General features: G+C 44.7%; 2 protein-coding genes across 6 annotated transcripts in view; one reads left to right on the top strand and one right to left on the bottom strand.

The window, feature by feature from the left end:
* Positions 1 to 10,793, top strand: part of URB1 (URB1 ribosome biogenesis homolog) — a 38,910-nt gene extending 28,117 nt beyond the window's left edge. Inside the window, exons 30-39 of the mRNA XM_050332132.1 lie at positions 40 to 142; positions 2,937 to 3,097; positions 3,454 to 3,565; positions 4,461 to 4,567; positions 5,104 to 5,247; positions 5,941 to 6,050; positions 6,649 to 6,825; positions 7,163 to 7,404; positions 8,432 to 9,013; positions 9,616 to 10,793. Coding sequence (XP_050188089.1) covers positions 40 to 142; positions 2,937 to 3,097; positions 3,454 to 3,565; positions 4,461 to 4,567; positions 5,104 to 5,247; positions 5,941 to 6,050; positions 6,649 to 6,825; positions 7,163 to 7,404; positions 8,432 to 9,013; positions 9,616 to 9,821 — 1,944 coding nt within the window. The 3' untranslated portion in view covers positions 9,822 to 10,793. The remainder of the gene's footprint in view (positions 1 to 39; positions 143 to 2,936; positions 3,098 to 3,453; positions 3,566 to 4,460; positions 4,568 to 5,103; positions 5,248 to 5,940; positions 6,051 to 6,648; positions 6,826 to 7,162; positions 7,405 to 8,431; positions 9,014 to 9,615) is intronic.
* MRAP (melanocortin 2 receptor accessory protein) lies at positions 6,046 to 22,522 on the bottom strand. Of its 5 annotated transcripts, XR_007630888.1 has the most exons (5): positions 22,356 to 22,522; positions 17,958 to 18,057; positions 13,311 to 13,528; positions 11,045 to 11,140; positions 10,855 to 10,942 (listed from the first exon to the last, which is right to left on the bottom strand). XR_007630888.1 is itself a non-coding variant. In XM_050332133.1 (3 exons), exons 1-3 carry the CDS (start codon positions 22,459 to 22,461, stop codon positions 13,426 to 13,428), a joined length of 309 nt encoding a protein of 102 aa, XP_050188090.1. In that variant the 5' UTR covers positions 22,462 to 22,522; the 3' UTR covers positions 13,288 to 13,425. The 5 variants fall into 5 exon arrangements, 1 of the variants encoding a protein (XP_050188090.1); XR_007630886.1 differs by lacking the exons at positions 10,855 to 10,942; positions 11,045 to 11,140 and adding an exon at positions 6,046 to 6,652; XR_007630887.1 differs by having other exon boundaries at positions 10,869 to 11,816.
* Positions 22,523 to 23,236: the final 714 nt, after the last annotated feature.

Raw genomic sequence — 23,236 nt, 5'->3', positions numbered from 1 at the left:
ATTTTTTCCTTACAAATTCTGGTTTGCATTTGGTTTCAGGAGATACAGGAGTCACTATATAAAGATGACACTGTCAAGAGTCTTGATGACTTCTATGATCCTTGTTTTCTACTTCAGCTCTTCAGTGAACTGACCAGACCAGGTAAAGTGAATGTTTATCTTGGGTATTTAGTGTCAGGTTACTCTGCTGCAGGAGCAGGTAGTGCAAGGAATTTGTGCCTGGCTTTGGAATGTACTGCAGTGAGGGCTGTGACTGAGCTGGCTGGAGATCTGGCCTATGACAGGCTGAGTTATAGAACACAGAAACTTCAGCCAACTCACTTTCCAGCAGACAGAGGTGCATGGGGCCAGTGTGTGTTACGAATAGGCTGGCGCTCAGAACTGTCAGAAAGTTTCTGAGTGTGACATGACCCTGCTTGGCACAAGAAACGTCCCTGTTGGGCTCCACAGACACACTGTTTCTGGAGAGAACCCTCAGGGATCAAAGGGACACAAGCATCCTAAGGAATTTCCTAAACAGCTCCCTCCCTGTGTTGGTTATGGTTACCACTGTGTAGTTACAGCTAGATTTGGCTTTCCACACCAATAATACCAGAAGCACCTGGCAGGCTGTTGGTGTCTGTCAGTGAAACCACACTCACAGTGCTTTGTTCACCCAGACCTTTGCAGTACAGCACCTGTTTGGGTGTTCTTGGCCTGTCCTTGGCTGTGGTTTAAACTGCACAGTGGGAACAAGAACTGCCCTTCAGTCCTCTGAGGAGAAAAGATACCAGAATTATTTGACATTTTGTAGGAGGAGGGATTTCAGATGATCCAGTAAATGTGCTGGACCTTTGAGATGGATGTGGATGAAGAGCACAGACAGCCAATGCCTTTGGAACCTGGTGTAATAATTGAAAAAAGGACAATGCCATCACCACCCAACACCTGAGCTGGAGGGAGGATCTGATGGTTCTCAGTCAGGCTCAGCAGCTCTGCTGGTGACCTCTTGTGTGGCCACTTGTGTGGGAAGCAGCGAGGCTGAGAACGTCATGTTCTTGTGGAGCTGTGGAGACAGTGGCTGTCTTGAGTCTGAAACTGGAGAGGAGAAAAACAACCCTCTTTAACTGCTCCACACTGAATGAGAGTCGGTGTTGTAAGAGGGGCATTTTTAAAGGGCCCAAGTGATTTATGAGTTTGAGTCCCGTAGTGCTCATAAACCATGTCATCTGCTCTTGGAATTCCCAGTTCTTTATTTATTTGTTCTTTGTGCTGGCTGCAGAGTGCTCTGTGCACAGATGTTATCTAACTGCTGCATTTATAAACACAGACTTGTTGCACAGTGTTTAATGCTCACTGAGGAAAAAGTCATTCTTTGGAGTTGGACAGATAGCAAGATCTATCTTTAGCTTCATTAAGCATCTTGTGGAAAGCTTTTCCATCATGGTTCTCAAGGTCCTTTAAACAAACTGTATGTCAGACATAGAATTAACGTGGTGTTTTTATAATAATAACTCGTTATTTTATGTTAATTGTTGAATGCACTCTCAGTGCAAAATATTACCACGGCATGTTTTTAGTGAAAGAAAGTTTTCCAAATAAACCTGTGGACTGCTGAAGTGAGAACCTTGGATTTCATTATGTGGCACCACCCCATGAAAAAACAGCTTGGTGCCTGTTAGTAGTTCTCCAGCAGCCTGAAGGAGAGCAGGGTGCTGGCTCTGGGACAGATGGCACTGGACTGGTGGGTGGTGGAGACCCTGCTGTTACCTGGCCCATAACCAGCAGAGCTGGGTAGGAAACTGCCAGGCATGAAATCGAGTTTTAGGAGTTCTGGCAGTTGAGAAGAAGATAAGAGAAACAGCCCAGCTGCTGATGCAGGGACATCCATTTGTTTACATGTGATATGTTTATCATGTGATTTGTTTACATAAAGATATTTTATATATATTAGTTTGTGTGGGTAGTGAAGGGGAGGAAATCAGTGGATCAAAGCTGGGTACTTGTCAGTAAGACTACAGCCCCTTCTTAAATAGGAATATTTGTTTCTGGAAGCTTCCTCTTGACCTTCAGTGTGAATGACAAGAAAATACATTAATATTATTTCTAAACTCGACACTATGGTACATTTGCACTGTAGCTGGTAAAATACCATCAAAAGGTGCCATTGTGTTCCTTTCCTGGTGAACAGAATTGAAATAGTCAGGACACATTGTAGAGGTTTTACATCAAATCCTTTCTAGCCATCAGTGGGTAGAAATGGGACAAACTCTTCGAAACACTTAGCCCTTAAATGAGAAACTCTGAATCCTGATGGCAAAATGCTGTGCAAGGTAAATGTTAGATTGAAGGGAGTGTTTCCTGTTTTCTGTTGGGCTGGATTTTGTTTCTCCCAGAAGGGCACAGGGGTATAGTTTGGTACTTTGCTGTGAACAGGCCTTACCAGCAGAGTCACTCCTGCCTGCACAGGGACAATGCTGAGGCCAAAGGACTATTTACGTGTTACTCTCCTGCCCTTTCTGTTGCAGAAGCTTTTTAGTGCAGGTAGGCTTTTCATTTGCTGATCTTTCTTTTAGGCACCCAGAAAATGCTCTGGGGAGGTGAATTTTCCCTCTTGTTCTTCTTTGTACTCAGCTTTCCCTAAACAGTGAGATATGATACGTCTTTACGGAGTTTACTCTTAACTTGGCACGCCCGAGTGGGCAGGGTCACCTCTGTCTCACACAAATGAGACTGACTTCATGAATTCCAGCTCAAGTAAAGAATTCCTGTCTCAGAGTGATTTGCAGAACACCTTTGTTAGCTGGAGGAGCCTTCAGGTTGTGGTGAGGTCACAGTTTGTCAGGGTAGAGCCAGAAATGGGTGCTTATGAACAGGAATGTTAAGGATTTTAGGGCTATTACGTGCTATGGGACTCACCAGGGGCTTTTCTGTGTCTTTTTTCCCTCTCCCCACAGAGTGTGTGGTGGCATGTCACAAGTTTGTGGAAGTCAATGCCCTGGGTCTCACAGTAGCTGCCCTGAGCAGCTACGATTCCAACATGAGAGCAGCTGCATATTTCGTCCTGGCTTCCTTCCGCTCCCACCTGGAAGGAGCTCGCTTTCGGGAGAAGAGCCAGGTAAGGCTGAGCTCCACTGACAGTCTGCCAGGTGAGACCTTGTAGGTCATGGACACTCCTTTGCTCATCCACGTACATGCACGTGGTGGAAGAGCTAAAAGCAGCTTTTTATCCTCTTTTCCATTGTTTCTCCTTTATCGGTTTATGTTTCCTCCTGTTGTAATCAATAGACAGAAGAAGTGGGGAAATGTGTTTTAGAAATTCTTAGGAATTTTGTTTGTAGGAATGGAAATCCTGATGGAATTGATATTTGAGGTAGAGCCTATGAAATATCCTGAAAGCTGACTTATGTGCTCGTGCTCCTGTTGTATTTGTTTGGGTTATGGTTCAGGCTGTTCTCTTCTGGGCTCTTGCAGTTGCTGTATCTCTTGGATACTGTGCAGAATGGAATCAGGCAGCCCAACCTCAGGTTCACCTTCTCCCTGACCCTCTACATTGCTCGTGTGGCACAGCAGATCCTGAAGCCAGGTACTGTAACCTCCTGTGCATGTCACACTTGGAGCGAGTCCCTGTGCATGTCTGGAAGAGGAGAGGGCTGTGACACTGCTGGGAGCCGGGATCCTGCATTCCTGTGTTTCCCAGGAAAGCTTTCGGTGTTGTGTAGGCTGCCTTCCTGGGGCAGTAGGAAGTACCATTTGGATTTGTGTACAAAACCAGTCTGATACCTGGTGGTGAAGCCACCACCTCCTCGTCATCTTGGGGTGGAGGTGGGCAGAGGATGAGTCTGAGGGTCCTGCTCAGCAGAGCAGAGTAGATTGACCTGAGTGTCCTCTTGTCCTTGGATGCTGAGTCACATGAAATCACTGTTGAAAAGGAGTCACAGCCTCAGGGAGCAGGGCAGTCTGGAAGGGACCTTGTGAGGCCTCCAGCCCAACCTTCTGCCCAGACCAGCTGTGAGAGTGGAGCACTTTGCTGGGGCTTTGTCCCAGAAAACCTTCAGACCTCTAGGCTGATCCTAGAAAACCTCCAGGGCTGATGACTACAAAGTCCCCCAGGGCAAATTGTTTCTGTGCTCATGGGGGACATGTCTGTAGTTTAAAAAATTAGGCTTGAAGTATGGAGGGGTTTTGCCTCTGCCTTTGCTGCAGATTTCTGTTCTGTCAATGCAGTAGTGTTGGACTTGGTGAAATCAGAGCCATGGTGAATGTTTATCTTCTCACCTTCTTTGTGCTCATTTACTCTGAATAAGCTTTCTATTTTGGGGAAGAGAAGGGATGGCCAGCAATATAATGAGGCCTCCTGCAGTTCCTGGGCTGTTCTCACAGCTGGAACATTGCACACTACAGCTGCCATTTATTGTTCTCTGTGGTTGTGTATTGGGAATGTGTTCCTCCTCCACAGTAACAGTTATTTCTCTTCACAGAGGAGCACATGTATATCAAGGTAAACAGATTCCTTCTGTCACACCAGTATTTGGACCTGAAGAAAGTGCCAGGATTTTTCCAGCTTTTCTACAGTTTTGATTTTGAGGTAATGTAAGGATCACATCTTAGGTATCCAATAATTCCTCAGAGAATAATGGAAAAAAGCCATTAAAATACAATGAAATCTCATTCTCCCATAGGTAGTTAATTAGAGGCACCTTTGTTTTGTTTCATATTGGAATTAAAGTTATTATTTCCCTGTTTCTTTGTTGTTTTCTTAATAGTAACACACAGTGAAATAATTCATTGTGCTGGGTTTTCTCTGTGAGCACACCAAACAGAATATTCTGCCCTAGCTAGCTTACATCCATCTTTGAGTTTAGATTATTAACACTGAGTTCAAATGAAGTATTTTAGGCACAGAAACTTTTACAGTTCCATTTTCACTGCATATTTGGTCTGCAGACTCACTGTTCCTGGTGGATGTTAGTGATTAAATTTGGTAGGGATGGCAATGGAGAAGTCCAGAACAAGCTGTGGTAAACCTTGAGCTGGCACTCCCAGGGAATCAGGTTTTTGTGTCTTAGGAGCAGGTATTGTTTGGAAATGTCTTACGGGGTTATTTTTCTTTATGGCTTCTAGTACAAAACAGAGCGTGAGTGGATCCTCAGATTTCTTGGGGAAGGGCTGCGTGACAAGCATTGCTATGAGCTTTATGATTACCAGAGGATTTTCCAGGTCATTCTCTCCTTTTTCAACAGCCCTTTGTGTGATGAGGGCTCCCAGGTAAGAAATTTTTTTAAAAAATGCCTGCCAAAAAACCCCAAACCCCAAAAGTTTGCATGGCTTGGAGATCTCAAACAAGTACAAAGCAGAAAGGAGCAGCTGACTCTTCCCTTGCTCTCTAGAAAACTTGTTCCTTGTTGATTTTGTGTATGTGTGGAGGGGGAAATAATTGCTTATATAGAAAGCAGAGTCACATCCTTATCCACTGAAACTGGAACAGCTCCTTGCCATCATGGAGTCTCACTTGTGTACCACAACTTTGCTCCTACATTCGGGGTCTTTGCTTTTTTGGGTCTCTGTATTCCCTAATAACCAGCATGTTTGTTACCTGTACAGGGCTGCAGTAGGAAGAAAACTCACATACCAGAAGCTCTCAGGTTTGTGAGCATCCACCCTGAGAAATCCAGTCCTGTTAAAAGTATCTCAGATAGAAAATCTTGGAGCAAAAATGTAAAATTGCCCTGCTACCTTAAGACTTCTTGTAAGAGTAGCACCTATGGTGTGAAGCTTTGAAAATAAGATGTCTTTTCTTCCCTGGAGTTGCTGAGAGCAGGTGGTGTTGGTGATACATTTTATCTTGAAGCTGATCAGATACCAGTCTGATTATTAATTATACCCTTCTAAAAGTCTGATATTTATATCCTGACCATTTCTGAATTTGTGCAAGAACAAGTTTTATATTTTCTGTTTCAGAATCGTATTCTGGAGATACTGCAAAGTGCTGCTCGTGTCACCAGAGCTGCCTATGAGCTGATACAGGATCACAGCCTCCTAACCTGGGTCCTGCACAGCTTAGAGAAAAGGTAACTAGGGAAATACTGGAGAAATGGGAACAATTCTGCTGTCCCCAGTAGCATAATTATGTGACTGAGTATGAAAACCAAGGTGACAGATACAGAGACAGTCGGGGCTGGTGATGTTCAGCACCAAGGGCTGTACTGGCAGAACTTGCTGAACTCTGAAATGTCCCTTGTGTTTCTGAAAACAGAAACAAGATGCTTTTGGGTTGTGGAAGGAGGGACGATGGAGGGCGCTTTGTGTTTTTGAGAACACTTCCTTGAAAAACTTAGCAAAACGGTGCCTTGTTTTAGTGTATGTAGCTTTTAAATTTCAAATGCCCACAATTCACATCCTGTCATAGGAGCTGCTGCACAGTGACTGGCACAGTAATGGATTTGAGCTGTCTAGAACATTTCTCCTCCTGCTCCTTCCTCCTCCCCTTGCCTCTCCTTCACATACATGGGCACACACACACAAAATCTCTTCTGCACAGAGTGCTCTGACAGGTTCAGCCAAGGCTTTACACCAAAAATGCACAAGAATATGGTCCCCTGTAGGTGATGGACCAGTTCCTGGACAGGATCTGCCTTCCAAATGGGTTTTCCTTCTTTTGTTTTTCAGGTTTCTGGAAAACAAAGTGATAAATAAAATTATTTCCTTACTCCATACTCTGTGGCTAACAAATCTAGGAGACAAGAGAGAAAGCAAGAATCAGTCCCAGGAGAACAGGAAATTTCTTCCTATTCAGCTTGTAAATGAATTTCTGTATGTTTTGATCACGTTAATCAAACACATTCGGTAAGTCCTCTGATTTTGTTTTTAATCAGTTTGCATCTCGTCCTCTCTCCCTTTCGAAATTTATTAAGGGCAGAAGAATTTCTTGATGTCTGGTAGTTCCCTGCTTTTTTTCACCTTCTGTTTAGAAGTTGAGTAGTGACTTTGGATGAGATTTCTTTGGCAGGAAGGTTTAGCTGTTTGATGACATGGGGAATAAAGTAACATTGGATGCACAGTTGCTGTTAAGTTCTACATCCTTCATTCCTAATCATATGGCCTGTAAGGAGAAAAAAACTTGTACTTATTTTATTAATTACCACACAGAAAAATACATGGCACTTGTGTCTTCTTTCCACAGGACTAATCTGGATCTGGCCAAGCTGACTCAGTTCTTCAGCACCCTCAGTTCTGTGCTGGAATATCGCGCTGTGGTTGTTGAGGCCTTCCGGGAGATGAGGCGTTTCACGGTGAATGACGGAGTCCTCTCCAACAGGGACGTGCTGCTGCTGCTGCACAAGTGGAGCCTCATCGACAGAGACTTGCAGCTGCAGGAGGACCTGCAGGCCCTTGCTCAGAAATACCAAATCAAAGAATTGCTCAGTAAGTACTAAAATGTTTCAGAGAAGGAAGACTTTGTTGAGCTGTCACCAACCGTGTAAGTGAGGCAAACTTCCCAGGAAACAGTGTATTAATAACTTCAGTCGGATGATCTGATGCAACTTGCTGGAGAAGGAGGAAGGGAAATGGAAAGCTATTTTTCAGGTCTTCCTTGCAGCGGTTTCTAATTTTAACACAATTTAGAAGCTTTGGAGAAACACAGTTTTAGAAAGGGAAAGAGCTTTAAAATGAAACTCAATTGCAAATCTGGTATCAGGCTTTGAGAAACTGTATTCTTAAATCTTAAAAGAAAAAGCAATGCCTGGAGGCTTTGTGCTCAAAGGTTTGAATCGTTCAGAGTGTGGATGGGGCATCTGGAAGTGATACATGAGTAAAAACAATAAAGCAAGGGAAAATTAAACAGTTAATTTTTCAGTGTGTGAAGAAAGGGAAAATATGTCTGGACTTGTGTGACTTCTCTTGTGATCTCTGTGAATAAAATGTCCAAGGAACTTGGTAGCAAGAGGTGGTTAAACAACACTGGTTTCCTGCAGCTACCACTGCTCTTGGTGCACATTATAGATTTGTTTAAATGTTCTGTATCAGTTTATTTATGAAACTATCACATATTGAAGGGATACTGTAAAAGCTTTAGTTTTTCTGAAGTTTTTCACACCCTTTAAAAAGCTCCTCAGAAAGACACAAAGAGAGTTGTTGTAATGACATCTGTAACTACTGTATGTGTGGGTTTAAAACACAGTGTGTTGCTCCAAGCCTCCAGAGCTTCTCTCACCTCCAGGCTGGGTGATCCTGTTCAGAGCAGTGTTCCAGCCTGAGTCCCTGGGAGCTGCCCAGAGCCCATTTGAATGGCACAGGCTCCATGAGGCAGCAAAACGAGGCTGGTGCTTACCCTTTTAGCAACTGAATCAACACAGCAGACTACTTCTCTTGCATAATTTTGTACCAGGAAAGTACATAGATACCTGTGGAGTATCTGATGTTTGTTTTGGTGGTGGTTTTCTTCTTACAGGAAATATTAAAGACAAGAACAAGCCCCAAGCCTCATCTCGTGCATATCGTCACATTCGGAAAAAGAACGGGGTAGAAGAAGATGACGCTGCTGGAGACCTGGAAGTGTCTGAGCTGGAGAAATGCAGAGACCATCTCAATTCCATATTTGCCCACTGGGAGCCTGTTTTCCCAGGGCCCCCTTCCAAACAGGGAGGGGAGCCCCTCAGGCCCAATGACCTTGGGGACGACTCCGTCAGTCTCACCTGTGCGTGCACTCTCCTGGTCACGAAATGGCTGGTGAAGTCCATGGTGGAGCACAGCCTCAGCGAGCAGAACGTGGCACTGATGCTGCGCTGGCTCCAGGGGTGTGTCGTGCCACAGCCGGCGGCCACGCGGGAGATGCTCAGGGATGGGACACTGAGGAAGAACCTCTTCAAGTTCTACACCCGTGTCTGTGAGGCTCAGCTCTCCAAGGAGCTCCCTGTGCTCAGCTCCATCATGCTTCGGCTCTTGGATGCTCAGGGCCTGGCCAGCAGCTTCCATGAGCTTGTGAAATCCTTGTGCCTCTCAGCCACGACAGAAGAGGATGAGAACAGGAAAGGTAACTTGTCTTTTCCTTATCTCTCTTGTTACAGGGCAGTAATGGGAGGAAGTGGGGAGTTCCATGGGTTTTTTTAATTCAAAAAACCATTTTGAAGTTTGCCCATGCCTGCTGGAGCTCATAGCCTTCCAAGATAGAAGCTGTGTGTGTGTGGTGGGATGGGCGCAGGGTGGGCAGCACAGAGAAGGGTCACACCTGTGGGCCTTTCTGACAGTGCAACACTCACAGTCCTGCAAAGGAGCTTCCCTTTCGAGCACTAAAATTGGAGTTCAGTGAGGCATGAAAAAAATACAATTCCAAGGGGAAAAACAGTCTGCAACAAAAAACAAGTCCATGTGGGCATGGGTGCTGATCCATGTGCTGGTCAGTGATGGCCAGATTTCAAGCTGTTTTATTTAAGGAAGCTGACAGGAAACTGGTTTGTCTCCTTTGTGTGAGGGGAGTCATTGGCTTTGCATGGGCAACACCCCCCCCCCCCTGATTTTCCATCTAGGAAAAGAGGAAACTATTTTAAAATATAAGTCTGGAGGTAGATGGTTTGATATTACTATGGGGAAGTAGAAGAGTATCTGTTCAGATTTCTCTTAATTTGTCTTCCACAGCTGTTTGTGTATTCCTGACCTCCGTTTACATCAAGGACATGTGGCTCGGAGCACAGGAGCCAGATATGTTAATAACTCATGTCAGACTGATCTGCACTAGTGCAGATGGTGAAATGAACGGTGATGACTTGGAAACTCAGGAGCAAGGAGAAGAAACTATTGTGTCTCTTTGCAAAACCCTTCACCTGGCAACATCAGGGCATTAACTCAGGGAACTGACTTAATCTTTAATGTTCTGTGCTCTGCCATCGTCACTGTGAGCCTTGAAACCCTCCTGAGCTGTCCCCATACAGACCTAACTGGTTTGGTCATGAAAATCAGTATTTTATTACTGTTTACTGAGCAGACTCAGAGGGGGAGAATTGTATTCATTGTCTCTCAGTGGGACATTAAATTTCCAATTTCCCTTTTCTTGAACAGTATGGGAACATGACATTTATATAATTTTTATTAAGGCATTTTTAACTTTACGAAGAACCAAAAAGACTGTTTCCTGCACTCTGGATCTGTGTCCAGACACAGTTCCAGTCCCTGTGTCGTTAAAATCCATCCTCTCTCCAATATAAGATGGGGGGAAAAAAGGCTGCAGAACTTCCCACAATGTGGTGTAAGTGCAAAGAACAAGGAGCTGGAGGTTTAGCCATGATTATTATTTCATGATACCAAAACCAGTGTGGATAACAGACTGAACACTGGAATCATGGTGGTCTGTGATTCTTCTTTTAAATTATATGGCTTTTGAAAGCATTTATATTAGAGCTGGTCTATTTTTATTATCCTTTTTTTTTTTTAATTAGAAAAAGCCCTGACCATCACTGCTGCTGGAACTTGCAGCAAAGGCCCATCTTCTCTCCACTTGGAACAGGTGAGAGATGGAACTAAACCCCAAGGGACTTGTTGCTAATTGATCATATGTGAGTTTTATTGGGAATTCTTTGTGAAATCTGATAGATAGTTCTGGAATGTGGCCTGGAGGGCAGGTGAACACGACAGTCCAGATCTGCAAACACCCAGGACCTGAAGCTTTGAAATGTAAACCAGGATTTATTAAATTGTCTCACAGCTACATGCTGTGCCCAAGTCCTTTGTACAAATCCTGTAGAGGGAAAAAAATTGTGCATTCCTTGTGATGGGTATTGAATTTGTTGTGGTTTTTAAATAAAAAACATGAGACACAAGTAATGAGATCACTTTTACATTTGAATATTCTTTTCCTAAAGAAGCTGTCAGCTCTGTATCAGGACTTGAGTTAAAAACGATATTTCTTAAAAATGCTGAAAGCCCCTTAGAGGCTACATTTTGTTGCAGGGGGCTGACATCAGGAAATCTGTGTGAAGCAAAAAAACCCTTATTTTTCTTGATTACAAAAAACAAACAGGCACAATGAAACCAAAGGTGTTCCAAAACAAAAGATGTCTTTCCATCTCACCTAACTGTTAAAAGAAAATACCCATGACACAAAGGGAAGGGATTTCTCAGTTGCCTCGAGGTCCTGAGCACACCCCACAGTGGTTTATAGTATGATCTGTTGAGAGAATTAAAGAAATAAGAGCATTCCACCAACCCAAGGATAGGAGGGATCACACAGTGTGAAAGTGGCACCTGGGGACATGGGTTAGTGGTGGCCTTGGCAGTGCTGGGGAACAGTTGGATTTGATCTTCAAGGGCTTTTCCAGCCTAAACAATTCCATGATTCTCTAATGGAGGACTCAGGGGGAAGGGGAAATAAAGTGCTCCCTGTGGAAAGCAAAGCACTGGGAAGCTTTGAAATGGGTACATATGGAATGTCATGGGAGGAAATGTTTTGCTCCCCCCACTCCCCTGCCCCCAGGTTGGGTGCTATAAGCCAGGGCTGTGTTTTGCATATTATTTATTAATGTTTATATACTTCATACTGTATTTCCAGGTAATTTGAAAGTTAAAAATCAAAAAGGTCTTTTTAGTGGTTACGTGCTCTGAGCCCTGTTCCAGTGCAACCCATGGAAGAACACCTGTTGTCATGAATGGGAGTGTTCACATCTTCCAGAAATCCCCTTGAAATCCCCTTGTGGAGTGGAGGATCTTAAAAAAGGGGGTGATACAAGTCTGTCCTGAGTCAGGGAGGAGGATGCTGGAGCAGGCAGGCCATGCAGAACTGGTCAGGAGAGAGGTTCCAGCTGAGGGCATACACATGAGGCAGGAATGGTTGAAGCTGCTGCATCCTTGAGGAGGAAAATGGGTCTGGATGGTCAGGTTTGCTCCCAGTGTGTCTTTGGTGATGCTGGGTGACTGCAGTGGAGTTACTATTGCAAGTAATTCCCAATTTGCAGTGGAACAGCTGGTTCCAGCAAGGGAGTGGATTCTTGTCTCATGTGAGAAGTCCCTCAGCTCTGGCAAAGGGTGAGGGGGCCCCGAGGAAACAGGGGAGGCTGTTGTGGCTATCTGAGTTGGCAAACAGAAACACTTGGCTCTGACACCTCTGTGTCCGTGCTGCACCATCAGTTTTGCAGCCTTTGCTCTTTCTCCACTCAGAGTGACCCAGCAGCCTTCACACCTGGGTGGGTCTCTGAGCCCAGCACTGCTCACAGCCAGTTTGCTCAGCAAACTGCAGCAGTGTCTTATCTCTGAGGCTAAAAAATACATCTGAAGATTTAAAAAACAAACCAGCAATACAAACATCTGCCTGGCGGGTTTGGTCTGTCTCTTGTGTTTAAGGCTTTGACAATGCAGCCCAACCCACCCACTCTGGCAACCATCCTGGCCCACACTCCCACATGAGGCTGCTCTGGCAGTGCTTCCCTGGAGGAGTTTTTGCTGCCTACTTGGGGATGTGGAATTTCTGTGCTTCTCCTCAAGTTTCAAATGAGTTTTGTGTTGACCTCAGCCCAGGAACTTGCTGAGCAGCCTTAACCTCTCTTCCAGCCCTCGCCCCCTTCCTCAGCCTGACTCTGCAGACCAGTTTTGTGCTTCCTGGAGCTCCGAGAGCTCCTCGACCTCTCCAGTTCTGCCTGGGTTTGGTGGGGAGGAGAGCTGGGAAGAGCCAAGGCCACTGAAGGGAGAGGGAATGTGAGTGGCTCTCATGACTCAGCTCCAGCTGAGCTGGACCCATCCCCTCCATGTCACCGAAGCACTGCCGTGACCCTCGGCAGTTCTGTCCAGCTATTCATCAGCCTCCTGCAGAAACGTCGTCCTGCTTTTGTGGTTTTGCCAGCATTTGCCTTTGATATAAAATACATTCTCTTGATATGAGACATATTCCCTTTTTCTAACACCTTGGTAACTGGCAGATGCCATTTCAAGACCGTTCAACGCTGACGGTTTCTTTACCATTGACCATTTCAACAGGGAAGCAAAAAGCAATTGGTTATTGGTAGCAAAACTGTATTTCTGGGTAGCAAGTAAAGCTGATGGCTTTATTCAGGAAAACATTCCCTTGAGATTAGTGCTGCCATTCACTTTTTAAAGGCTCTTTTAGATAAACAGTGTTTTAATAAATTTTAAGTAACCAAAGTTATGGGTTTTGTTTTTTTTTTTGGCAAAAGTAAATAAAGGGCATATTCTACCCCTGGGGGGGAAGTGCTGAGCCATTTTACTCAAATATGGCCATTAGGACCTCCTCTTATGCATCCAGGGTTTTTCAGGTTTGTTTATTTTTTGAAAGACATTTTCTTTTTTCTCCTGAATCCAGGTGTTTAACAGGCAGTCACAGCACTGACCTTATTTCTGCAACCATGGGAACTGCCCTGCTGGGTTGGTTTAACCTCTTCCAGTTTTACCTCAGGCTCAGATCCTTCCAGGAATGCCCATTTCATCCGAAAGGGAGCGAGGTGTTTAAGAAGCAACCACATCTGAGTATGGGCTCCTGAAGTCATCACAGTGAGGCTGTTCCCCATTGGAACTGCTTTCTTCCATCTGGCTCCCTACAGTCACTTGTCTGGAATGTGTGGACAGAAAAAAGTACAGCCATCAGGGATGTGTTTGGAAGAGAGGCAGTCTCAGTTTCAACAGGAAGTACATCAAAGTTTTAAGAAATAAAGAAGATGCTGCTTCTAACACAGAAGACACTGAATCCAGGATGAGAAAAGCTTTTGGACTTCAGCCCTCTCCATCCATCATAAGAACCATGTCCTTGTCTGGAAATGGAGTATGACCAACAGGAAAGGGGTGAGCTGAGGGTGGTATGAGGTGACTCCCCTCTCTCCCTCCAGCCCTTAATCTTGGTCCTTTAGTGGGCTTTTTAAAGAGGAAAGTAGGAACTTTGCTATGACTTGCTCTGTACCAAGGGTGAAGGGAACTGTCAGGGCTGCTTCTGGGAAAGAGAAGAGGGGTAAGAGCTTCCTGAGATTGTGAATGGGTGTCACTGGGGGCAAGAACAAGAGGGATGTGAGAGATTTGGGAAGGACTGCCTGATATTGGGGTTGGGAAAAAAGAAGACACAGCTCTAAGGGCTGGTGGGGAACTGACCAAGGAAATGGGACAGACCTGGAAAAGAACAGATAGCACTCAAGTAGCAGGAAATTTCCAGTGTACAAATAATAACAACTCAAAGATGTGTGGTTCTGCCAGAAAAAGAAGTTAGTGGTGGGGTAGAAGGGGTGATATGAGAACAGCAGAATGCACCTGCCTCCTCCTCCCTGAGCCCTCTTCCCAGCAGTTTCCCAGACTTCACCCTTGAAAAGTAAATAGCAGGGGAGTCCTGGCCTAGAAGCAGTAAGTTCTAGTTAACAGGGCTGAAGACAAGATCTCAACTACTACTGTATCCTTAGGCCTCAAAGGTTGGGAGGAAAATTACACTAGGAAGAAAAATGTAACCCAAAAGTGACAATGGAAAATTTTTGAAAAGCCTTATTAATGTTCTGGAGCCATCCTGGCTTCAGAAGGAAAAAAGAAGGCATCCTGGACTAAAAAACAGTGTTTTATTGGCTACACAAACCTAATAATCAAAATCTAAAAAGCAAGATAAAGCAAATGGTATGAAAAGGAAAGTGAAATATAAACTTTATAACCTCAAATTTATATTACTTGCAAATGAAAGCTTAAAATATCTGTGCCTGACAAGACTAACCCAACAGAGATTTTGCTTAATGGTAATTCAAAAAGCAGAAACAAAACCCCAAAGTCTCAGCAATAAGCCCAGCACAGGTTTGGGGGTTTCTTTTCTATGCTGCCAGTGTATTCTATTCATTTCTCTTCTCTCTGTTTGACAGAAGCAAAACGAAAAAACTCTTACCAAAACAGAACATTTTCTTTCCAGTCCGTTAAGTAGCTAAATACCATCAGCTAGCTATCCGTATTTTAAAAATCAGCCGGAAAACTTGCATCTCAGAGACCCAGGGACTGTCTGAGGAGAACTCTGGCAGGCTCTGTTAATCGTTAGCCATCCCTGGAACAGCAGGGAGGTTGGAGGAGGCTGGAAGAGTTCCAGAGTCCCAGTACTCAGAGTGAGCTGGTCAAGCCAGGTCACCCTAAGGCAGGGCTGTGATTGACCTCAGCCAAGACAAAAATCACAGAGATAAGATACAACTGAAATAGTGATTCAAAGGGCAGAAAAGGTAATTCCAGGCAGTGCAGGTCTAGAGAAAGCCAAGTACAGTGAAAAATGTCTGATGTCATTTTTTGAGGGACACATGCTTCGAAAGATAAAGGCAGCTTCATATCTGTGATCCCTGTGGGGTGATGAGGCACCACATCTAAACACCGAATGGAATTCCTTACTGCAGGAGGTCTGTCTGGAGCCAGCAGAGCTCGTGCTGCCAGTGAGCACAGGGGCCCTGGAGTGAACCTCTCTGAGAGCAAGAAACTGGGATGAGGGATGAGATACACAGGTCTTCCAACTCTGGTAACCCAACTTGTTTTGGTTTTTTTTTTTCCAACATTATGCTGTCTGGAGAGCCAGAAAATTTGGCTCGTGCATGGCTGCCAGGACTGCCTAGCCTCCAGTGAAATGCATGGGAGACCAGTGTACCTCTGGAGAGGTCCAGGAAGGATCTTGCCCTGTCCCCCTTCCACTGTGTCCAGCCTTAGCCAGGAACTGCCTCCAGCCACTAACCCTCACTTTTCTGCACCATTCTGGATGGTGAGAAACACCACTGAAGCAACTCTTAATACTGGCTCTGGATCCCAGCAGTGTCATCATCAGTTGCCTCGGCACACTAACGGGCTTGAAATCTCTGGTCCCATGCCCCAGAGCTTTTGTCTTACTTCTGTGAGATTATGTAATGGTGACAGAGGGGACTGGGACATGGATTGCACAACCTCCTCCCCTCTTGCATCTCAAACTCACCCATCAGACTTTTAGCACCAAATTCTTTGGTATTGCAGAGCAATGCGTGGTGCAATCAGATCACAGACTCAGGTCCAGGACCTCTCAGTGTCTCTAACCAAGGACTAAGCTGTGGCATAAGTAGATACAGGTCTTTTGGAAGACACTTTGACTTGTTTTCTGTGTGGATATGCAGGTTAAAACCAGCGGACTCTGCTGTGGAGGGTGGTGTGCCCTTGCCAAAAGAGGAGACCTTGGTGTTGCATAGCAGTGCAAGAGATGCCAAAATTGCATCAAAAGCAGGTGAGGGAGGGGATTCTCCCCTTCTGCTCCACCCAGGTGAGACCTCAGCTCCAGCTGTGGGGACCACAACACGAAAAAGGCATGGAGCTGCTGGAGACAGCCCAGAGGAGGCCAGGGAGGTGTTCCAAAGACTGGAGCAGCTCTGCTCTGGAGACAGGCTGGGAGAGCTGGGGGTTTCAGCCTGGAGAAGAGAAGGCTCCAGGGAGACCTTACAGCCCTTTCCAGTGCCTAAAGGGGCTCCAAGAGAGCTGGAGAGGGACTCTGGACAAGAGTCTGGAGGGATAGGACAAGGGGTAATGGCTTCCCACTGCCAGAGGGCAGGGTTAGATGGGATATTGGGAAGAAATTCCTCTGTGTGAGACTGGGGAGGCACAGGTTGCCCAGAGGAGCTGTAGCTGCCCCATCCCTGGAAGTTCAAGGCCATGTTGGATGGGGATTGGAGCAACCTGGGCTAGTGGGAGGTATCCCTGCCCATGGCAGGGGGGTGGGACTAGATAATCTTGAAGGTCCCTTCCCACCAAACCCATGCTGTGTTTCTGTGATCCTATGAAAACATAACTTTCAGGGACACCCCAGGGATCCAGCTGACCTGTGGTGGGGGTTTGCTCAACATTCCCTTCAAGCACAAGGTGCACTCGCAGGAACCACCTGCCTTGAAAGCCTCTAACCTGGCCCTGAGCAAGCTGGGAGAGCACACAGTACCCTGCACGTCCCTGGGAGTGACAGAGAGATGGATGAGAGCAGAAATGGTGAAGGTAAAAGTTCTCCAGCCTCGACCCGTGACGTGTGTATGTGTGTGTTTGTTGGGGGAATGTATCAGAATTATCACAGGAAAAGAGACAGGAGGCTTCCATACAGATATTGGATGATTGTCATGCCAAGGGTAAGGGGTGGATGACATAACAAAGAGGATGACATGGGAGGCTGGTGGAAGTTTACAGAATGATTTCTTCCAGACACCCTGTTTGGTTTCGTTGCTGGAATTGGGAAAAGAGTAATTGAAGTGGGGCTTAAAAATCAAATGAAACTCAATCAAAAGGGGCAAGTTCTCTGTGTGTGTGTGTGTGTGTGAGTGTTGAATACTTCCCTCAGTCCTAAAATTGTTTTCTTACAGTATGTTTCAAACTTAGAAAAATTAAAAGTCTAAGTCTCATCCTATAGTGCTTTTCATCCTATAGTGCTTTTCATTAATAATTCCTGGGCACTCCACAAAACGTTCCTAGACCTGCCTTGTTCACAATAGTTCTTTTGAAAGCCAAAATTGAACATACCAAGGATAAACATGGAAATTTTTAAGCCAAGTATGTCACTCAGTAAGACAATGAAAAAGTGAAAAAATCTTAAAAATCAATACTTTAAGTCTCCCAAACACTCTGAGATTTTCATGTGTACAGAATCTCCTGCCAGTTTTTTAGGAATAGTAAATTATTGGGAACATAGCTCCACTGTCCTGCAATTTTATTTCCATGTTTCTTGTGTTGTAAGCCTGCCTCCTGCTTTGTGGTTTAGTTGGGTAAGCTGCCTTTTGTATTAGTGGTGCTCCTTGAGAAACCAGAGGATTTGAGCTGTGTTATGTCACCTGCAAACCTCATTAGTCCCTTTTATCCAGGTGATTTATGCAAACAGTGAATGGCTGCAGGTCGAAAGACACCCTAATCAAATAACTACATGAAGAGTGTCATCTCTGTGCAGTTACAAATGTTGTATGGAACTGCTGGGCCACTCAAGGGAGTGAATGTCTCACCCAGGTTATTTTATCCCACTGATCTGCACTTACTTTATGTCTGGCTGTACTTACTTTACTGGAGTCGATCCAGAGCGGGACATACACAGTAAAATAAGGAAAAGCAACATCACGAAGGCAGCAAGTCCGACCCAAAAGGCGATGACGATGGAGTCTGTGGACGCAACACAATAATCCTGTCAGCAGTACCACAGGAAATATAAAACACAGCAATATAACTGATGGTCTCTAATAAAGGTGTGTCACTTGACTGATTCGGTTTCTCCTTTCAGGGAGAGGCACCTGAGTGCCAATTTGTTAAAGGTCTTGAGAGCCTCCTAACAGTTCACTGTAACAGGGCAAGGCCAGGGCTGAGAGATGCCTTGGGAAAAAACATCCAGTGAGTATGCTGGTGGCTACAGCCGTGCAGATATTTGGGTATGGTTCCTTTTACATAGTCACAGTGCAGGATGCAGTGTAGGGCTCAAGCCTGAGCTGCTACTGCCAAATCCTGATTTTAGGGGGAAAAGTACAACCCAGGATCTTTAGAGTGATGCCCTCAGGGAGGGAATTCCAGCCTTGAAAGCATTTTATACCAAGAGAAATACTAATGAAAGCTTGTTGAAAAGTGTCTGTGACCCTCACAGCACATCAGTGCAGAGGAAGAGAATGTGACCCTTGCCCTGTTCAGCTGCAGTGCTTCTGTAATCATCATAAAATAGTGCAAAAGGCTGCTTGCTTTATTAGGACCAAGTGGTTTCTTCAGGGAACAAGTTAAAGGATTCCCAATGCCAAAGTATGTGTTCAGAACTGGGAAATGGGAGGATGAGGTGGCTGGAGGAGCAAAGGAAGCTGCTTTTTAATGAAGGCTGCAGTGCTGTGTAAAGTACTGCCTGAGCCACGGGCTGGCTGAGAGATGGGATGAATCTACTCCTACCCTAGGAGCACATTTGGTCACTGTTTCAAAAATGCTGCTTCCTGGGATCAGGGGGTGGTGGCCAGTGCCCAGGTTAAAGCCTCGGGAAGGTTGGGTGCTCTGCCCTGAAGTCACAGCGGGCGACTCACTTCGACTGGGGTGAAAAGGAAGGGTCACTGACTCCAGAGACAAATATTGACCAGACAAAATAAATCTTTCCTCTGAAAGGACAGAAAACACTGTGTTCTTTGATACAGGTCCAGTTATGTTTGATTGGGTGTTTCTTTGTGAAGAAGTTCACAAGAGCTACAATGAGATTAAGGGAATTAGCCCAGCTCGTTTAAACCTCAAACTAGGGCTGGCCCAGCTGTATCCTTATCCGAAAGCTGAGTTTTGGCTGGGCTACTGAGAAATATCAATGTGGAGGGGCAGCTTATTTTATTCTTCCTCTGTTAAACAAAGTTTTAATGACCTTTAATTCAGAGAACGTTAAATTAGCAGGTGAAGGCCAATATTCTGCCATGCTCTTCACCAATTTACTATGGAAAAAAGCAAGGGGGTGATAGTGGCCAACCACAGCTCCTCAAGGGAGAATTAGGGGACTTTTGGTAAAAAAAAAAAAAAAAAATCTAAAAAGCAAGGTCATGGCCCAGGGATGTATTGAAAAGCCCAAAGATTTGAAGTGTTCAAAGCCACTGAGACAGAATTGAAGAGTTTGGGTTTATAGAATTCTGTATCAGAACTATTTCAGTTCCTTTTTTTAAAAAGCAGATTTAATATGTTACATGGAACTCACTGAAGTTAAATAAATTTATTCTAGGTCTCAAGGGGAGTTTGAACCAAAACTTCCTGGTTTTAAGTTCTGCAATTAGGTATTTCTTTTTAAAAAATGGAATAACGTATTTTATTTTAACAATCAACAAAAAGCTTTCCTATTGCTAAATTTTACCATCACCTTTGTGTGTGTGTGTGCATGTTTTTAAGTAGCCTATTAGCTCATGGGCCAATTGAGCTTTTTAATTCTTTTTATACAAAATGGAGAGAGCTGCACAATGTTATTAAAAGAAAACAAGACCACGATTTTACAGCTGGATTTAGATGCATTTTCATGGAACAAACACAGTCTCACAAAGCTTCAGGGACCAGCCACGTAATGGAGGAAAGGAAGTGCAGAGATTCAGGTCTCTGTTTTACATTAAATAAAAACAACCAATGGGCAAAATTGAATTAGGGAGCTCCAATCCCATCCCAGGGGTTTTGGCAACTGCACGATTCACTTGGGCTGCCCCAGCAACGCCCCCGGACAAACACTCAGGCCCCACTGCAGCCATTCAGCTGAGACCCTCTGGAACATCAGGATTTTACTGCAATCCTGGAGGTATCCTAAATTTTTACAGTTTCGGAATGCTTGTTGCCATCTGAGCAGAAATGACCACATTTCATCCTCAGAGCAAAAGGCAAGGACTTGCGGAACTTAATCCACCTACACGTCCCAAGAACATGAAGACAATAATCCCACCTGTGGCTTCTGGATGTAAATATTCTGCAAACACAGGAAAACCCACAAAGTGCTTTTACTCCAGTTAAAAACTAACCAGCTGTGGGGTTGTTTCCCTTGTTGTTTTCTTTTTAACTTGTAACCCACTGTTCTCACAGGGGTATTTGGAGAAGGAAGAATAGTACCGAGAGGACTCAGACTCCGTTCCTCCTGCACTGCTGACATGGCAAAATGTCGGTTTTCATCTCCCTAGATTATAAAAACTCCTGAAAAGTGGCAGACTTCTTAGCTTCTTTAGGGAGAGAAAATAAGTGGGGAAAAAAAAACAGTAAGAGATTTACCCTGCTTTTAATGCAAATAAGGATGATAAGATCACTCATAAGCACATGGGGTAATTTCTTCCACAAAACTATCAACAAATATAAATTAAACAGAGGATGAACATCTTGTCTCAGAAGCACAATTTCTATAAATTTCAAGAAAACAGGCAGCTGAGTAGAGAGGAACACCCAGGGAGGGAAGCGCTGTAACGCAAATGCCACCTTCATTATATACCAGGCAACCCAAACGGTAGAAAAATGTTATTAAGGAGAAGGAAAAAGTGGAAAGCTCAGATTCCTGATCTTTGGTGCAGTTTGGGGTTTCCCTGGTGAAATTTGGGGGTAATTATCTGCCCTAATTTTAAAATTAAGAGAATTAGAGAAACTACTCATAGCCTGCCTGGTCCCAGCAGAACCAAATGTGGCTCTGCAGCATTACAGAGCAAGATTTTCTGTGTGGAAGGATGTGGATATTTACACCTTCTGTAAGGTGTGGTGCTCAATAAACCCTCGGCCAGAAAAGCTTTCCTAGAGGCAGTGCAGAGTAAGTTTCTGCTCCCTTTCCCTATTCTTGCTCTCCAAGCAAGCGAAGTAGAAGCAGCTCCTAACATGGGCCAGTTCAGTCTTCACTGTCAGAAAGGCAGTTTCTTGTGCTATTAATTACAGAGACATGAAAGTAGTCTGAAAGACCATCACATTTTCCTTACAGACCAGATCACTGTAATCAAACCTAGGGGAAAGCAATTTTAGTCTCTGGAACCACATCTGGACAGTTACAGCTGTCTTCAGTAAATTAAACAGCAACAGATAAACCCCTTAACTTTGTCACTTAACTGAGGACACAACCACAGGCAGAGCCTTGGCAGAAATTGAGGGAAAGCACTGCCTGGAGCCGAAGTGACTCAAACATGCCTCCCACTCTCCCTTGATCTCTCAATCCCTCCACTGCACTCAGCTCATCCCTCAGAACAAAGCCTGTCACTTCATCTCAGCAAAACTGAACCAATGGAGTTACATTAGAAAAGAAAAAACAAAATTATTTGCCACTTTAAGTGGATAAGTAAGGACCATAAAACGATGTTGCGATTTCATTGTGCAAAACTAAGTGTGAGCTCCAGCAAAGCGAATGGGGTGAATACTATTTCTTATCATATCCTTTGAAAATAAACTGCAAAACACAGCAGAACCAGCTTCCACAGCAGGACAGCATTTTCACAATAATGTATAATGTTACTTTATTCATTCAGCAGCACTAAATCAAAGGAGGAAAGGCAAAAGAACAGCTTTTGTTCCTGGCTAGTGGAAACATAACGTTTCTTTTACTAAGGCTCTGAACGTTTGTGAGTCACAATGTAAACCTGAGGTCGCAAGACAAAAACACAGAAGTTTCATGAAAATCTCTGCTCACTCAGTCGACTTTGCTGACAGTAGGGTACAGGTAGCTAACATCCCAAATTACAGATCTGCAAGTCATCGGATTTCCCTTGAGCAAACAACTTCAAAAAAATCTGTCCTTCCAAACAAGGGTTAGTATCAGCAGTCTTGGAGTTTCAAATGACTGGAAGATAAAGCACAGAGTTTCAGTGTTAGTAATCAAGCAGTCTGAAGGCAGACACCCATCTATACTCACCATGCCCCGGCGTGGGCTCTATTGCAAGGAAACAAAACCAGGTCAGTCAGACAAGCTATGCAACATTTCGCCTGTACTAGATTAGCACCTACTACTCTACAATACTTACATTTGTTAACCTCCAACTTGCTTCCATCTACTGGAATTGGATCTATGTAATCCCAATAATATTCATAAGCCCAGAAATACTCAGAGGAGTTTGTTCTGTTAGCCATGCCAGCAGTGCATTTTAAGCTAGCTCAGAGCTCCAACCTAATACTTTGCTTCATTGTACTTCAGTGCCCTCAGAAAGCGAATTGCATAACTGATGCCTGTGTCAATCACTCAGGGGTCTCACAGCTCAAGGACTGCTTTGGGACTGAAAACATCCAGTGGCAATGACCATTAATGTCTGGCAGAGATGTAACAGCAGCCCTTAAAATGCAGTCCTCCCTTCCTGGCGGACAATTATGTTATTCCTCATCACATATTAAACTGAGATGGATGTCAAGTAACCCAAGATTGGGATGGATAAGTGCCATCTAGGTCACAAACCCTTCCCTCTCAGCCTGTCGCAGCAGGGCACTGCTCCTGAGAGCTCCTGAGCACAGCTGGGCTGAAGGACATTCCTGAATTTATCTGTAGGTAAAGAACTGGAGTCTAGAGTGACAGGATCCAAGGGAATGGCTCGAGCTGTGTCGGGGACGATTAGTCTGGATATTAGAAAAAGGTTCTTCCCCCAGAGGGTGGTCGGGCACTGGACTGTGGGTAGTGGTCCCCAGGCTCCCCAGGGCAGTGGTCACGGCCCCAAGGCTGCCAGAGCTCAAGGAGACAACGCTCTCAGGCACATGGTGGGATTGTTGGGGTGTCCTGTGCAGGGCCAGGAGTTGGACTGGATGATCCTCGTGAGTCCCTTTCAACTCAGGATAATTCTATGAACTAGGTGCGACTTGATAAAACGCTTCATAAACAAATGTTGTGTTGGAGTAACCATATATTTTTGCTCGGTTT

This window comes from Myiozetetes cayanensis, unplaced genomic scaffold, assembly GCF_022539395.1.
Source record: "Myiozetetes cayanensis isolate MyiCay16 unplaced genomic scaffold, myiCay2020 scf5-8, whole genome shotgun sequence".
NCBI lineage: Eukaryota > Metazoa > Chordata > Aves > Passeriformes > Tyrannidae > Myiozetetes > Myiozetetes cayanensis.
Note: the sequence above shows the minus strand (reverse complement) of the source record. Positions and strands in the feature narration are given on the sequence as shown.

Coding starts and splice junctions, on each gene's coding strand:
- MRAP (XM_050332133.1), bottom strand. CDS start 22,461: ATGGCTAACAGAACAAACTCCTCTGAGTATTTCTGGGCTTATGAATAT. Junction 18,058..22,355: donor CAAGTTGGAGGTTAACAAAT/GTAAGTATTGTA, acceptor TTGCGTCCACAG/ACTCCATCGTCATCGCCTTT. Junction 13,529..17,957: donor TCTGGATCGACTCCAGTAAA/GTAAGTACAGCC, acceptor CACACATTCCAG/ACAAGTGACTGTAGGGAGCC.